The sequence below is a fragment of the Pecten maximus genome, chromosome 8 (genome assembly GCF_902652985.1).
Source record: "Pecten maximus chromosome 8, xPecMax1.1, whole genome shotgun sequence".
NCBI classification, from domain to species: domain Eukaryota; kingdom Metazoa; phylum Mollusca; class Bivalvia; order Pectinida; family Pectinidae; genus Pecten; species Pecten maximus.
The window spans coordinates 25185566-25202227 of record NC_047022.1 but is presented as its reverse complement, the minus strand read 5'-3'; the positions used below and the strand labels follow the sequence as shown (position 1 = coordinate 25202227).

Sequence of the window (16662 nt, the reverse complement as noted above, 5' to 3'; positions counted from 1 at the left end):
GTGATGATGTATACCTAACCTGAGTCGACTAGACTGACCTGTGATGATGTATACCTATCCTGAGTCTACTAGACTGACCTGTGATGATGTATAGCCTGAGTCTACTAGACTGACCTGTGATGATGTATACCCAGCCTGAGTCGACTAGACTGACCTGTGATGATGTATACCTAACCTGAGTCTACTAGACTGACCTGTGATGATGTATACCTAACCTGAGTCTACTAGACTGACCTGTGATGATGTATAGCCTGAGTCTACTAGACTGACCTGTGATGATGTATACCTAACCTGAGTCCACTAGACTGACATGTGATGATGTATACCTATCCTGAGTCTACTAGACTGATCTGTGATGATGTATACCTAACCTGAGTCTACTAGACTGATCTGTGATGATGTATACCTAACCTGAGTCTACTAGACTGACCTGTGGTGATGTATACCTAACCTGAGTCTACTAGACTGACCTGTGGTGATGTATACCTAACCTGAGTCTACTAGACTGACCTGTGATGATGTATACCTATCCTGAGTCTACTAGACTGATCTGTGATGATGTATACCTAACCTGAGTCTACTAGACTGATCTGTGATGATGTATACCTAACCTGAGTCTACTAGACTGATCTGTGATGATGTATACCTAACCTGAGTCTACTAGACTGACCTGTGGTGATGTATACCTAACCTGAGTCTACTAGACTGACCTGTGATGATGTATACCTATCCTGAGTCTACTAGACTGATCTGTGATGATGTATAGCCTGAGTCGACTAGACTGACCTGTGATGATGTATACCCAGCCTGAGTCTACTAGACTGATCTGTGATGATGTATACCCAGCCTGAGTCGACTAGACTGACCTGTGATGATGTATACCCAGCCTGAGTTTACTAGACTGACCTGTGATGATGTATACCTAACCTGAGTCTACTAGACTGACCTGTGATGATGTATACCTATCCTGAGTCGACTAGACTGACCTGTGATGATGTATACCTAACCTGAGTCTACTAGACTGACCTGTGATGATGTATACCTATCCTGAGTCGACTAGACTGATCTGTGATGATGTATACCTAACCTGAGTCTACTAGACTAACCTGTGGTGATGTATACCTAACCTGAGTCTACTAGACTGACCTGTGATGATGTATACCTATCTTGAGTCTACTAGACTGACCTGTGGTGATGTATACCTAACCTGAGTCTACTAGACTGACCTGTGATGATGTATAGCTATCCTGAGTCTACTAGACTGACCTGTGGTGATGTATACCTAACCTGAGTCTACTAGACTGACCTGTGATGATGTATACCTATCCTGAGTCTACTAGACTGATCTGTGATGATGTATAGCCTGAGTCGACTAGACTGACCTGTGATGATGTATACCTAACCTGAGTCTACTAGACTGACCTGTGATGATGTATAGCCTGAGTCTACTAGACTGACCTGTGATGATGTATACCTATCCTGGGTCTACTAGACTGACCTGTGATGATGTATACCTATCCTGAGTCGACTAGACTGACCTGTGATGATGTATAGCCTGGGTCTACTAGACTGACCTGTGATGATGTATACCTATCCTGAGTCGACTAGACAGACCTGTGATGATGTATACCCAGCCTGAGTCTACTAGACTGACCTGTGATGATGTATACCTAACCTGAGTCTACTAGACTGACCTGTGATGATGTATACCTATCCTGAGTCTACTAGACTGACCTGTGATGATGTATAGCCTGAGTCTACTAGACTGACCTGTGATGATGTATAGCCTGGGTCTACTAGACTGACCTGTGATGATGTATGGCCTGAGTCTACTAGACTGACCTGTGATGATGTATACCTAACCTGAGTCTACTAGACTGACATGTGATGATGTATACCTAACCTGAGTCTACTAGACTGACCTGTGATGATGTATACCTAACCTGAGTCTACTAGACTGACATGTGATGATGTATACCTAACCTGAGTCGACTAGACTGATCTGTGATGATGTATACCTAACCTGAGTCTACTAGACTGACCTGTGATGATGTATACCTAGCCTGAGTCTACTAGACTGACCTGTGATGATGTATACCCAGCCTTAGTCTACTAGACTGACATGTGATGATGTATACCTAACCTGAGTCTACTAGACTGACCTGTGATGATGTATAGCCTTAGTCTACTAGACTGACCTGTGATGATGTATACCTATCCTGAGTCTACTAGACTGACCTGTGATGATGTATACCTAGCCTGAGTCTACTAGACTGACCTGTGATGATGTATACCTAGCCTGAGTCTACTAGACTGACCTGTGATGATGTATAACCTGAGTCTACTAGACTGACCTGTGATGATGTATACCTAGCCTGAGTCTACTAGACTGACCTGTGATGATGTATAGCCTGAGTCTACTAGACTGACCTGTGATGATGTATACCTAACCTGAGTCTACTAGACTGACCTGTGGTGATGTATACCTAACCTGAGTCTACTAGACTGACCTGTGATGATGTATACCTATCCTGAGTCTACTAGACTGATCTGTGATGATGTATAGCCTGAGTCGACTAGACTGACCTGTGATGATGTATACCTAACCTGAGTCTACTAGACTGACCTGTGATGATGTATAGCCTGAGTCTACTAGACTGACCTGTGATGATGTATACCTATCCTGGGTCTACTAGACTGACCTGTGATGATGTATACCTATCCTGAGTCGACTAGACTGACCTGTGATGATGTATAGCCTGGGTCTACTAGACTGACCTGTGATGATGTATACCTATCCTGAGTCGACTAGACAGACCTGTGATGATGTATACCCAGCCTGAGTCTACTAGACTGACCTGTGATGATGTATACCTAACCTGAGTCTACTAGACTGACCTGTGATGATGTATACCTATCCTGAGTCTACTAGACTGACCTGTGATGATGTATAGCCTGAGTCTACTAGACTGACCTGTGATGATGTATAGCCTGGGTCTACTAGACTGACCTGTGATGATGTATGGCCTGAGTCTACTAGACTGACCTGTGATGATGTATACCTAACCTGAGTCTACTAGACTGACATGTGATGATGTATACCTAACCTGAGTCTACTAGACTGACCTGTGATGATGTATACCTAACCTGAGTCTACTAGACTGACATGTGATGATGTATACCTAACCTGAGTCGACTAGACTGATCTGTGATGATGTATACCCAACCTGAGTCTACTAGACTGACCTGTGATGATGTATACCTAGCCTGAGTCTACTAGACTGACCTGTGATGATGTATACCCAGCCTTAGTCTACTAGACTGACCTGTGATGATGTATACCTAACCTGAGTCTACTAGACTGACCTGTGATGATGTATAGCCTTAGTCTACTAGACTGACCTGTGATGATGTATACCTATCCCGAGTCTACTAGACTGACCTGTGATGATGTATACCTAGCCTGAGTCTACTAGACTGACCTGTGATGATGTATACCTAGCCTGAGTCTACTAGACTGACCTGTGATGATGTATAGCCTGAGTCTACTAGACTGACCTGTGATGATGTATACCTAACCTGAGTCTACTAGACTGGCCTGTGATGATGTATACCCAGCCTTAGTCTACTAGACTGGCCTGTGATGATGTATACCTAGCCTGAGTCTACTAGACTGACCTGTGATGATGTATAGCCTTAGTCCACTAGACTGACCTGTGATGATGTATACCTAACCTGAGTCCACTAGACTGACCTGTGATGATGTATACCTAACCTGAGTCTACTAGACTGACCTGTGATGATGTATACCTAACCTGAGTCCACTAGACTGACCTGTGATGATGTATAGCCTGGGTCTACTAGACTGACCTGTGATGATGTATACCTAACCTAAGTCTACTAGACTGACCTGTGATGATGTATACCTAACCTAAGTCTACTAGACTGACCTGTGATGATGTATACCTAACCTAAGTCTACTAGACTGACCTGTGATGATGTATACCTAGCCTGAGTCCACTAGACTGACCTGTGATGATGTATACCTATCCTGAGTCGACTAGACTGACCTGTGATGATATATACCCAGCCTGAGTCTACTAGACTGACCTGTGATGATATATACCTAACCTGAGTCAACCAGACTGACCTGTGATGATGTATACCTAGCCTGAGTCTACTAGACTGACCTGTGATGATGTATATCTATCCTGAGTCTACTAGACTGACCTGTGATGATGTATAGCCTGAGTGGACTAGACTGACCTGTGATGATGTATACCTAACCTGAGTCTACTAGACTGACCTGTGATGATGTATACCTAGCCTGAGTCTACTAGACTGACCTGTGATGATGTATAACCTGAGTCTACTAGACTGACCTGTGATGATGTATACCTAGCCTGAGTCTACTAGACTGACCTGTGATGATGTATAGCCTGAGTCTACTAGACTGACCTGTGATGATGTATACCTAACCTGAGTCTACTAGACTGACCTGTGATGATGTATATCTAACCTGAGTCCACTAGACTGACCTGTGATGATGTATACCTAACCTGAGTCAACCAGACTGACCTGTGATGATGTATACCTAGCCTGAGTCTACTAGACTGACCTGTGATGATGTATACCTAGCCTGAGTCTACTAGACTGGCCTGTGATGATGTATACCTAGCCTGGGTCCACTAGACTGACCTGTGATGATGTATAGCCTGGGTCCACTAAACTGACCTGTGATGATGTATACCTATCCTGAGTCTACTAGACTGACCTGTGATGATGTATAGCCTGAGTCTACTAGACTGACCTGTGATGATGTATACCTATCCTGAGTCTACTAGACTGACCTGTGATGATGTATAGTCTGGGTCTACTAGACTGACCTGTGATGATGTATACATAGCCTGAGTCTACTAGACTGACCTGTGATAATGTATACCCAGCCTGGGTCCACTAGACTGACCTGTGATGATGTATACCTATCCTGAGTCTACTAGACTGACCTGTGATGATGTATAGCCTGGGTCCACTAGACTGACCTGTGATGATGTACAATGTATACCTAGCCTGAGTCAACTAGACTGAACTGTGATGATGGCCGTTAATTGTATTACGTACTCTACTCCCGTGGTGTAATAACACGATGTTTTGACCACACACGGATAATTATCAGAATGGATTTATACGTAACACTGGATGAGGAAACGAGAAGATAATTGATTTGATGATCATTAGAATGTATATCATATAATAATTTCCATTATTTTACGTCAAATGGAATTACAGTTGGACAGTGGATCAATATCAATTTGGTCATTTGGGGAAGCCTGGCTGCTGATCTGTTATATAATCAATATACATTCATTACAGTATACATTTATAGCAGAGTAGAGGTGGTGTATTTCCTGTGATAAATCCCAATGTAGGATCGTATTCGAAACATGATGAAGGGCACTGTTCAATATGGCATCGATGTAATCACAATATTGGTTTGATAAAAATGTCGAATAGAATCGCAACAACGGGCATAACACTTCTGTATCCTGATGTGTCTAAAGGTATCGTGATATTTATTGAGACGTACGGGGCCGTCTGGAACCTCCTGGAATCATCAGATCAGTTAAAGGGTCTTCCAGTTTTCTATAATATTTCTGCGAATAATTGATATAGTTACTTGTGTGTTGACGTGCCGTTCGGAACATTCTGATTTTCTGTTAGAACAACTCATTACCAATCGTTCTTGTTATACAAAATGTATAACATAGAAAATGATGTGGATTCCATAACTCGGCAATGTAATATTTTGCTGCTATTCAACAATAGTCTTTGTTTCGGTCGGTGTCTAAATCAGGGTCCTATGGCGTAACATTACCACTGTTTACAATTGCTGAGTCATTTCGAATGTTAGTGTGTTGGTAAGCTACCTAACAAGTGTTTAATGAAGATTGATATAACTACTACTGCTTGCACCAAATAGTATTCTGATTCTGGCGTAGATCGTATAAGAACACTATAAATTTGGTATTCGATAACTATTCGCTATGTCTTCCTTCTTCCGTAACTACCACTGACATTACTTATCATCAATCTGGCGCTCGATTCAGGAAAAGAAAGTAAGAAAAACTTTTTGTGTTTCAGAATTTTCATATGTTATTGCAGATTTTTTCGAAAGTGAAAATGATTAAATTCTGAGTTTGATTTCACTTAGCGCGACATTTCATTTTCTTCACAACATTTGTTCAAATTGTTTATAAAATGATTCGTTAGGTTTTCGTGCTAAGAACGTCGCTGTTTCTAATAAGAAGATACAGAATCGGGAGCAGTTCGTGATTTATTGGTAGTGGTAAACAGGCCGACATCTGGATCAAAATGACGCTTGTTTAGGGAAAGAATACCAGGCAACCTCTCTATCGTGTACACACACATTGATTACGTCATTACTAATGCTTATACTGCAATTTAGAGCCAAGTACAGGTCATAAAACAATTTAGAACTACCTTATATTTACCGAAAGCGTGATTCAAAAGAAACCATGGTGACCAGAAAGGCTATTACGATTCTTAAGAGAAAAGACATTTCCTAGAAATTGATGAGGACAAACGACACACTTGTTCGGAAGGGAATCAGACCCTCATTATTTGAATACAAATTGGAACAAATTTCGAATAGCACCTATCGATTTAAGGATAGAATGGTTTTACCGGGAGCGTACTAATCATTTACTTTTAAAAGTTCTAGTTTATAAATGGCCATGAGGAAATGACACGCTATGCTTTTAGTCTAATGTCTCTTATTCCAACATACCGTCTTAGGTCTTCAGGTGTGATGTATTCCTTTTTAATGGACGCCTATTTTTAGAATGTGTTTATCCAGAATGGGGATTACATTCCGATTTCTGATTAGGGATTGATATAAGTTGATACAACTCGATATAAAATAAACCTTGAAAGTTTCATTTATATATTACTTTTTTGTTTTTGCATTTCAGGACGAGTATCGCCTGAACTCCCTCCTCCTGTGTCAAGTGATGATGAGGCAGATTTAACGAGTCATCGTTCAAACGTAGATGAAGAGGACAGATTAAACTCAAATGCAAGTAGTATATGCAGGTGTAATTTGAAAGAATGATCACGTATTCAAGCTATTCCGCGAACATTGCATGTAGATTGGATATAGATGCATTTTAAAATAACTACCTCTCTCAACCCCTGGTTCACAATTTGATAAAACGGTATTATCACGGTTCGACTGGGATTATAATTATTATTAATAAACTGAATTTTATTAAATATAAAAATCGTATGATGAATACTAACATTAAGTCAATAAATTTATAGCGAATGATAATTAAAACGAACGCTTCCGATACAACGACGTCTTCTGAATTATAAAATGTAAGCTGTATCCTCCACGGGTCCTAATGATGATATGAGAAGCTGTATTATTAACATGAACGAGAGATAATTATAACAGAGATCAGAATACATTTCATGTGGTAAGGTCTGATAACGTGAAAACATTCACTTACTCTCGCAAAAGAAGTCCATAATGGCTAAAATCACGCATAAAACGTCTCCTGTCAACATGTCCAGACGTGACAGGCCACCAACGATAGTATCGATGTATACAGAGAGGATGTAATCAAGTTAATCTGATCCAGACAGGAGAGTGTCGGAACATCGATATGTCAAACTCATAAGAATGAAAACAGCCGTGTTAGCTTAGTGTCTTACTTCGCAACTTCGTCCTAAAACACGTGTACTGCCCTATGACCTATCTTATTAATTGTAATAATTCACGATGCTATGTATACATCACATACCTAAATAAGGATATACATCAATAGGAAGGACAATAGAGTAAGCATTTGTACTTCGATTTCCTGTATCATTTTACAGTGAACATTTGTTATACGTATCACACTCCCTTCATTCATATTTGACATTCGGCTAACTTTACTCTATATTTTTCTGCATTCCCGAACATTCCATTACAAAGGGAATACTGTGGTGACTCTGGAGTAACCTTATGATCAGGTAGTTTATTTAGCTTTGGATATTCCTCTTGGAAATTTCAGTTTGGGTAGGACGTTACATTCATTTGTTATTAATTTTATCAACAAAATGATCATACCCAACGGTTAAGGTTGGTTTTAAAGTTGCATCCCCATGTAAAAACTAACAATTAAAAAAGAAAAAGGAAAATAGATAAATAACACGGAGTGTCAGTTTCTCGCTGCTGTTCGGATAACCCGCTGTACCGCTTCCGTTAGGTTTCGCCAAATGACATCCCAGGTACTACACATTGGAAAATCCTATTGGGATAGGCTTTGTTTATAACTATAATATTCACCTCAACTTTCCAAATTTCTAACAGGAACCCCATCAAAAATGTTCCTTTCTTGTCATTTTCTGGGTTCATTCTGTCTGTCCTTGTCAGTTGGAGGATATTTGCTTCCGCCTATGATGGGTTGTGACTGGCTGACTTCCCCTAAACATCGGCGTGGACTGCCTCAGGATGAAAGCTGTCGTTATCCTGGTGATGTTCGTCCTGGCTATGACTCTCTTCCATCGTCCTTATGTCACTTTTCAAACCCACTTCTGGCTCTTGTCTGACGTACAGATACCTTCAACCCTCGTAGAATTTCAAGATGACACCTTGTTTCGATGATCAGATCAATATCGTCAATTAGTTCTTTACTGAGAGGGAAGCTTTTAGTAAAGCATTGTTTTTGTTTCAAAGTCGGTATTAATCGTACATGTAGTTCAAATTCGTAGTTAACGTTATTTCATAACACACGCCATTTCAAAAGTTTTCGGAGAATGTTACTGCTCACACCGATTTAAAATGGTTCCGACATGCGTATTCATTCAAAATATGAAAATCTGATTAAATTCCACCTAGCCGTGTGTCACTTGAGAATATTAAAATTATGCGTTGTCACTGTTGGCCCATAAAACTTCGTTATGATTGTTAATGTTTTTAGAAAAATCCTTCGTCCTTATTTATGATGGATTTTGACAAGGTATAGAAGAGTAAAACCCACGAAACGCCATTACACACCATTAATTCATGGCCAAAGACCATTGTGTTTTTAATAAATATTATTTGAAAAGACATTACGTCGATATTGATTTGGTAAGTTATCTTTTTGATAAGATATGCCTTGAATATGATTGAACTTTAAAGTTATGTCGGGTTGTCCATTTTGATAATTAACACCGACTGATGGGAACAAAAAATGATTTAAACGTATTTTATATTTGATCATCCCATACTTGTGAACACAAACGTGATCAAAAGTGTTCTCATAAAGTAGAAATTCCATTTAAGGTATGAAGAGCTTACTCAGTATTTCTGTTTAACTGTTTATCAGAACTCTTGATCACTCTCCCTATGATTCATTGTCATTTTGGGTTATGCGAGTTTAATGTTATTTTCATGACGTTTCGGGGTCAATCAGGGTCATCGACGTCAGTATCAATGACCATCCGGGCGAGAATTGAGAAATTACAGGTGGCATATTAATACTGGTTTCACTGATGAAAATATTTTTCAATATTATGTACATTGTACATCTCTTACAAATCAGACTTTTCTTTCCTTTCCCTTTGTATTTTTTAGCCGTATTCAAATTCTGTGCTCAGGCTCAAATACTTCTGGTGATAATTCTAATATCTGAATTACTCTTTTTTTTCAATGATTTGAAGGAATTTCGGAAAGACTTCAACTGAAATGTAAATTTTAATGTTTAAGTTTTTTCTTTAAACTGCTTTTTACGGATATTCAGAATGTATATGATACAAATTTGATTGAAATGTACAAGCATGCTATTAAAATGAGATAGCCTTTTAATCCTGGAAAGGTATAATTACCAATTCTCAAGATAATTTCTAAGCAAATAAAGCATAATACTTGGCAAAGCTTTGTCATTTTTTAATCGTAGTCATCATTTGTTGCCGGCCTTGCAATGCCTAACCTCTCGTCTACCTTCTTTGAATCGGTATGGCCGACAGGGTGTAGTATCATTTGTCATGATTCATTTGAGATATTTTGATGTGTTTGCTCTTTATCTTTGAACTTGTATTGAATCTTCGTAATAGAGCACGTGAAATAGCGACAATGTCATCAGTGTTAGGTCAACTCAGTATGACTGAAGCGTGAACTCCGACCCAACCAGCCATACCGCCATCTTACTGGTCCGCAGTATTCTGGCTCCGAAATATCCCTGTTATATCAGTACTAATAAATAGATGAATTCGCATTGCCTGTGATAGGGGAATGAGTTAAGAAGCAGGTTATTCATGTTTCATTACGTGGTACCAATTTATTATCCTTATGATCAAGGACATCTACAGATTAAAGGCGAAAGTTTAATCAAACGTATTCTCTAACTTTGATAGGTGATGAAGATTCAGAATCATGTGTTTCTCCCAATTGTGGCTATCCATCAATACATGTTTGAAGGTTTAATCAAGATCTTTCAATAGATTAACCATCAGCAAGTAACGTTTAAACATTAGCCTGGCTAAAAGGAAAATCCGCCCACACAAAAATACATTTATGTTCCATTCTTAATATACCTATATGTAAGAATGGTTGGACTCGATATAGCGGGTACCTCGTCACTGAGAAATCAATACGTGTAACATTCTATTGTGCAGGCAAATGAAACCTTTATAAATCGTATCGGTTGTTAGAGGCATTACTATAGAATCATAAAATTGACTTTTTACAAATGACTGATTCTCAAATCCGTAAGACACTCACCAAGTATAGTGAGGTTAAATTTTATTGTGTAATTGCACCCAAGAACCGGACGGCGGTAATTGCGTAAGGGAATCAGTGGTCATTGCGTACCACCTACTATTGTTTCTTGTTGAAGACATGGCATTATCAAGATTTGACCTAGATTTACATTGATAAAGTGGAGACGCTAACCCTGCCAGAACACATGGAAATTTTACTACATATTTTGTGTCTATGCTTTATTCTAGTGTGATCCATTTCGTCTGCTTTTATATGTCACGCTTAACTCTGCCTTAGATTATCCGTATCTTGTTTTTACACTTAGAAATGTGTCACAATAGCTGTAATGGTTGATAATATCCTCTCTACTCACATCTTACATGTAGAGACACTTTTAGGTCTGCCGGGGGTGGGGTTGGTTTCTTCATTAGACGTTTTTGCAATCGGCAGTGGAGTCGTGAGGGGGTAATTAGCTGACTTTCTTGATTAGATACCAAACTTATGGTTACTTGTTAATAAACGCAGATGTGCCATGTTCGCTTTGCCTGGGGCTGATCATGTCCTCCTGAATATCATTTTGAAAGTGTAGCGTATGACATATGTATGAATTTTTACTATACATCGGATACTGCTAAGCGCTGGATGTGTCATTCATGTTTTAACAACGGACAGCTATAATGAAAGTAGTAATATTGATCTAGATCGTACGTGTGTTATGAGATAGTCATACTTTGAGTGTGATTACGTCTGGCTCGTGTAATATATCATCTTAACACCATCCTTAATGATACATGTACCAACGACGAGGCAAAGCATGTTTATATATTGTTCCTTTATGTAAGTCTACGTTGTAAAATGGTATTTCAAATTTCAAACGTGACGTATTTTGCTGTATTTATTAATCCTGTCCTGTAGGTAGGGCGTAAGAATTGTACCTGCTGCTCCATTGCATGATCGTAAGAGGCGACTAAATTTGGGATCTTATCTTTTCTGTTCTTTCTTACCAACTTTTTTCTTCCTAATGTCTCCCTTGACAATGCCTCACTTTTGACCTTTAGTTTAATTGAGCGTTCGCCCCTGTGAGGAAGGCTTTGGGTTCTGTCCCCTGGCCGCGACAAACCAGCGTCTTTAAAAAATGGTAGTTGCTACTCCTGCTTAGCGCTCAGCATATTATGAGTGGAACGACTGGTTCGCCCGTTGACAGTATAATTTGACCGGGTGGGGTGTCCTGCTGGGTGTCTTCGGCAGTATGCTTCAGTGAGGTAGCACTATAAATCGGCAAAAGTTCCGGCCTATCACAAGGAGACATTACAGAAACATACCGCAGCTTCCCGAAACATGCATACGCACTCACCACACGCATGTATATCGCACGCACGGGAGGCCGTCATTAAATGAACTTAGCTGTTAATAGGACGTTAAACAAATAAAACCAAACCAAAACCAAATTAATCCTGCTGTCGATATTATATAACACGTATACTAAATTTAGTTTTGTATGATGACATTACCAACGTCATCAGGGCGAAGATCAAAATTATTTGTCCAGATTCCTAGAGATATGTTATTTACAATAAGAATGTATCTGGATTTATCAATCATGTTTAAAGACTTATCTTTGTAGCATGCATACTGATGTGGATGTATAATTTCATCGATTTACAAATTGTGAAAACACCCAACTGTGTGTCTGAGAGAATAGTTGGAGAAGTTGAGGAAGAATGGGAAAGGGATGTTGATGTTTTTTTGTGTTGGACGGGGAGGGGTGGCGGTAATACGGCAACCAGGAAAATCAAGACATATTTGGTTTGGTTTGTATATAAGTCGCCACTGAGCACCATGTAGCCCTAGGGATGCAGCATGTACATTTGATGCGCGGTGGTATACCTACCCAAATGATGATCGTTATTAATCATGTTTACATTGGAAATATACAGTAAATATTCAAATAAGACAATTTCATCTCGTGTATCTGTAGATAAATAAACTATAAAGGCATGTTGGCAATTCAATCACACTCCACTCCCACATTGATCACGAGAACATTTGTCTGATAGATGACTAATCTATAACGCCAACTAGACACCTAACGATCATATAATGGATACACATTGGCGGATCAAAGTATTGCCTAAGGACTTAACCGCCTTGATTGCACCGTAGCGCCACTATCTAATGAGCACTGTTTAAATTGACATGGCATTCAAGCTACTAGACACTTTGGCTATACAATGTAGGATTATTAGCTTGATCGAGATTTCTGAAGCATAGTTAGCTAAATAAAAACGAGTAACGCTTAGCGCTTTTTCTTTACATGTAATTAGCTGAATATGTCTTAATGGATTAGGAGATATGCGTAGTGATTAATACATGTAGTGCATGATAATGTCTATACACAGAGATTTGTTGTAAATGTCCAGTCACTTCCAAACTCATTAAGCAAATAGATAGCTCTTGATCGAATAAGTTAATGAACTTTAAGGAAAGGATGCGATCAGTCCACACGTATGGTTATCTTAACGTCATGTTGAATAATTCTTAATTGAGTGTTCGTTATCATTGAGTTTAGAAATTGCAATTTTGAAGTTGATCTGTTTTGTTTTTGTAAATAGTGTAATTTATTTTCATTGTTCGCTTTTCTGGGAAAATGATAAGCCTGGCGGTTTTCAGACATTAACAGAGAGATATGAAACGTCATGTCTTCTTGAAAACATATGACATTTCTGTCAACACACCTCTACCCAGAGGCCCGTGGAAAACATGACATTTCTGTCAACACACCTCTACCAAGAGGCCCGTGGAAAACATGACATTTCTGTCAACACACCTCTACCAAGAGGCCCGTGGAAAACAAAGTAATTACCCGATATAGAAAAAACTACATTTTGGTAGTTTGCCTTCGGCTCCATAATTTTCCTTTCAGTTTAAATTGATGTCAGTGATAATTATTTATAATTACAGGAATACAATGATACAGTAAAGGTCACTTTACCTCCCCCATTGTTTTGTTTACTAGAATGAGACAATCTATCATAAAAAAAATGACACAATGATATCAACGCGTGGATAGAGCTGAAGTTAAAAATCGATTAAAAATAGGAATTTACATATGTATATAACACTTTGTACTCAGACTCAAATATATTTGTGATCAATCTTCATATCTAAATTGATATACTGTCAATGATTTGAAGGAAATTAGGTCATTGCAGGAGTGATATATGATATTCTTTTCAATGTTGAAAATGTTTAAAATGTTATTTCATGATTCAAACCAGTTTAAAGCACAGATATCAACCTGAAGTAAAGGGATTTTTTTGAGCAAATACATGTAACAGGTAACTCCCCTATTTTGTCCAATATTTTCCAATTTAGTTGTGATGATGACTTTTAAACCCATTCTTGTGAACAGCGTCATTTTCTATATTTCAGGAGTGTCACAAAGCTGTCAATGAGGGACTGAAGCATTTGGAGGGTAACTCACTCAAGAAGCAGGTTGGCGTTGGCAGTGGTGTGTATAGACTCGATATTTAACGTAAAGTCAGATGCATTGACGAACTAATCCTTGTGAAATTAAGTATAACTCAATCGAAAAAGTTGTCTACATCTCCGTTATAAACGGGGTAGTGTTCTATTATGCACTGGGTAGTGTTCGTAATTGTGTGAACATTTTCAGATTTGGAAGCCTGCTCTACGTTGCACGCTCATCCTTCCTCAGCACGTAATTGCGTTTTTCTTTCTGTAGAGAGAATATGATTATATGCATGTCTGGTTTGATGGATTTTGTTTCTGCAAATACCACTTTATAAATATGTTAGTTTAATAATTTGATTTCGGGAAATATTAATTAGATTAAAATGCAATTAGAATTGCCTGATATGATGTTAAGTGGTCCTTACTGATGACGTGTATGTTGTATGGAAGCTTTAGATGGATTTCGATCGTATTCCAATATGGTAGTGTATTGGGTTTCACTTATTGAAACCTAGGCATTATTTAATCTCTGCCGTGAATTCCTTCAAAGGGTATAAATGTACACCATGCATATCACATTACTCTCGTGCAAATATTAAAAACAATCGACTTAAGTCTTTCTACAGGTTTCGTATCAACAGCATGTTGAACTGGGATAAATTGTTTAGAAAAATATATAGAAGAAATTATTTGCAACTCAAACAGATCGATGTTGGAAGAGCTGAATTGGTATAAAACATGGTAGAAGTCATATCCTTATCATATTTAATTGTTTCTAGTTCTCAAAGAAGGAAAATGAAATCAGAATGATATGATTATTCACCTAATCAAATCACACTGTTGATGGCGTACACGCTCAATAGGTAATTACTTTAAGGTGTTATTGATGTTTTCTTATTACAGTTCAAAACGAGCGGAAACCATTAATAGAGAAGTCCGCTACAGGTGGACACACGTGTCTACAACACTTCTACGCCCTTTTGTGCTGCCAGTGTATCTGCGAGACCTATGAAGTAACATAAACTATTACGTCATAGATTACTGGAGTGATGACGTCAAATGATTTATTAAATACAATTTTGTACAAAATGACATTCATTGCATGTGAAATATGACTTAAAGTGTAACACTTTTAACTCATCTTGCTGTTACGTGATTAAACAGTGTTAAGAAATGACAAATGTAAACGAGGAGCTTTGTTCTAAATTTAGATATATAAAAATATTATCAGTCTGGCGGCAGAATGAAATACGTAGCTGATAATTCCCGTAAAAGATGGATTCTGTGGATTATATCGGGGCTAAGTCATAGACTGGAATCGATTAGTTCCAGGAACGTTGACAGCTGTGTTTTGACGCTCCACTTAAATCAAATCCGATTCGAGATTCGAAACCCTTTACAAAATGTCTTCGTCCGGCATTGTAAGCATTCTAAGGAGCCACGACAGCCCAGTCGATTAGAGCACCGGCCATGTAACCTCATGTGAAGATTCGAGGTGTGTGGTTCGACGCTCCCTACACGTGTCGGTTTGTATTTCACCAGTAAGTTATACAAAAAAGAAATAAGAAAATAACTATAACAATGTACTGTATATATGCCATTCTGTATCATTGTTTTACTGAAGAACAAAATAAATTGCCTGTTGACTCCGTTGTCCAGATCTAGTCCTCCTCTATTAGAAAATGTGATTTAACCGAGAGTTGACATTGATTCTCATGATGATTGTCGTCGATAGAAAACCGCTTACCTTTCCTTATCATCCTTGTACAGAACCACTCTGTAGAGACCACTTGTTTCGGTGGTCATGGTTACATATCAAACATTTTATGTAAGTAAATTTAATTTAGGGGAACAATAACCAAGTAATGTATTAAAATATTAGGAAGGCTAGTTTGAAGTGTAACGGATTAATGTCAGCAATATATTCTTTTATATTGATTTTTATGAAAACGCTGTTAACATAGTCAATAAGATCTAGTCAAATTATACATATCTTATGTATTAGGAAAAATAAATCTTCCAACTTTACAATGAACACGGATGTTTGTTTTTGCTTCATTCTTGTTAATGTGTTAAAAAGAAAACCTACAGTACAAAGAATAAATAAATCTCTATCAAACTATAAATTGCTCACGTCCAACTTTACACAAGACTTTATTTATTATTTTTCTTACAAATTTGAATTATGCTACTTTCGTCATTTTCATGGCAACAGAAGTAAAAGTAAGTAAGATTTTTACAATGTTTTGTTCTCTTTTGAAATATAAAACCTCAAAATACTTTCTTTCCAAATAGGTCTAAAGCAAATGTTTATTTGAGGGGAAGAATATAATTTCACAGCATAATTGTTTGGGGCCATTTACTGAATCACGTTGTGTGTGTTGCTAAGCAGAACAACGTCTTCTTCAAAGGAATGCGAGATTACCATGGTTACA

The 16662-nt window shown here is 38.3% G+C and overlaps 1 protein-coding gene across 1 annotated transcript in view; it reads left to right on the top strand.

The window, feature by feature from the left end:
- Positions 1 to 16262, top strand: part of LOC117332942 — a 63200-nt gene extending 46938 nt beyond the window's left edge. The window contains exons 3-5 of the mRNA XM_033892023.1: positions 6993 to 7096; positions 14186 to 14264; positions 15131 to 16262. Coding sequence (XP_033747914.1) covers positions 6993 to 7096; positions 14186 to 14264; positions 15131 to 15249 — 302 coding nt within the window. The 3' untranslated portion in view covers positions 15250 to 16262. The remainder of the gene's footprint in view (positions 1 to 6992; positions 7097 to 14185; positions 14265 to 15130) is intronic.
- Positions 16263 to 16662: the final 400 nt, after the last annotated feature.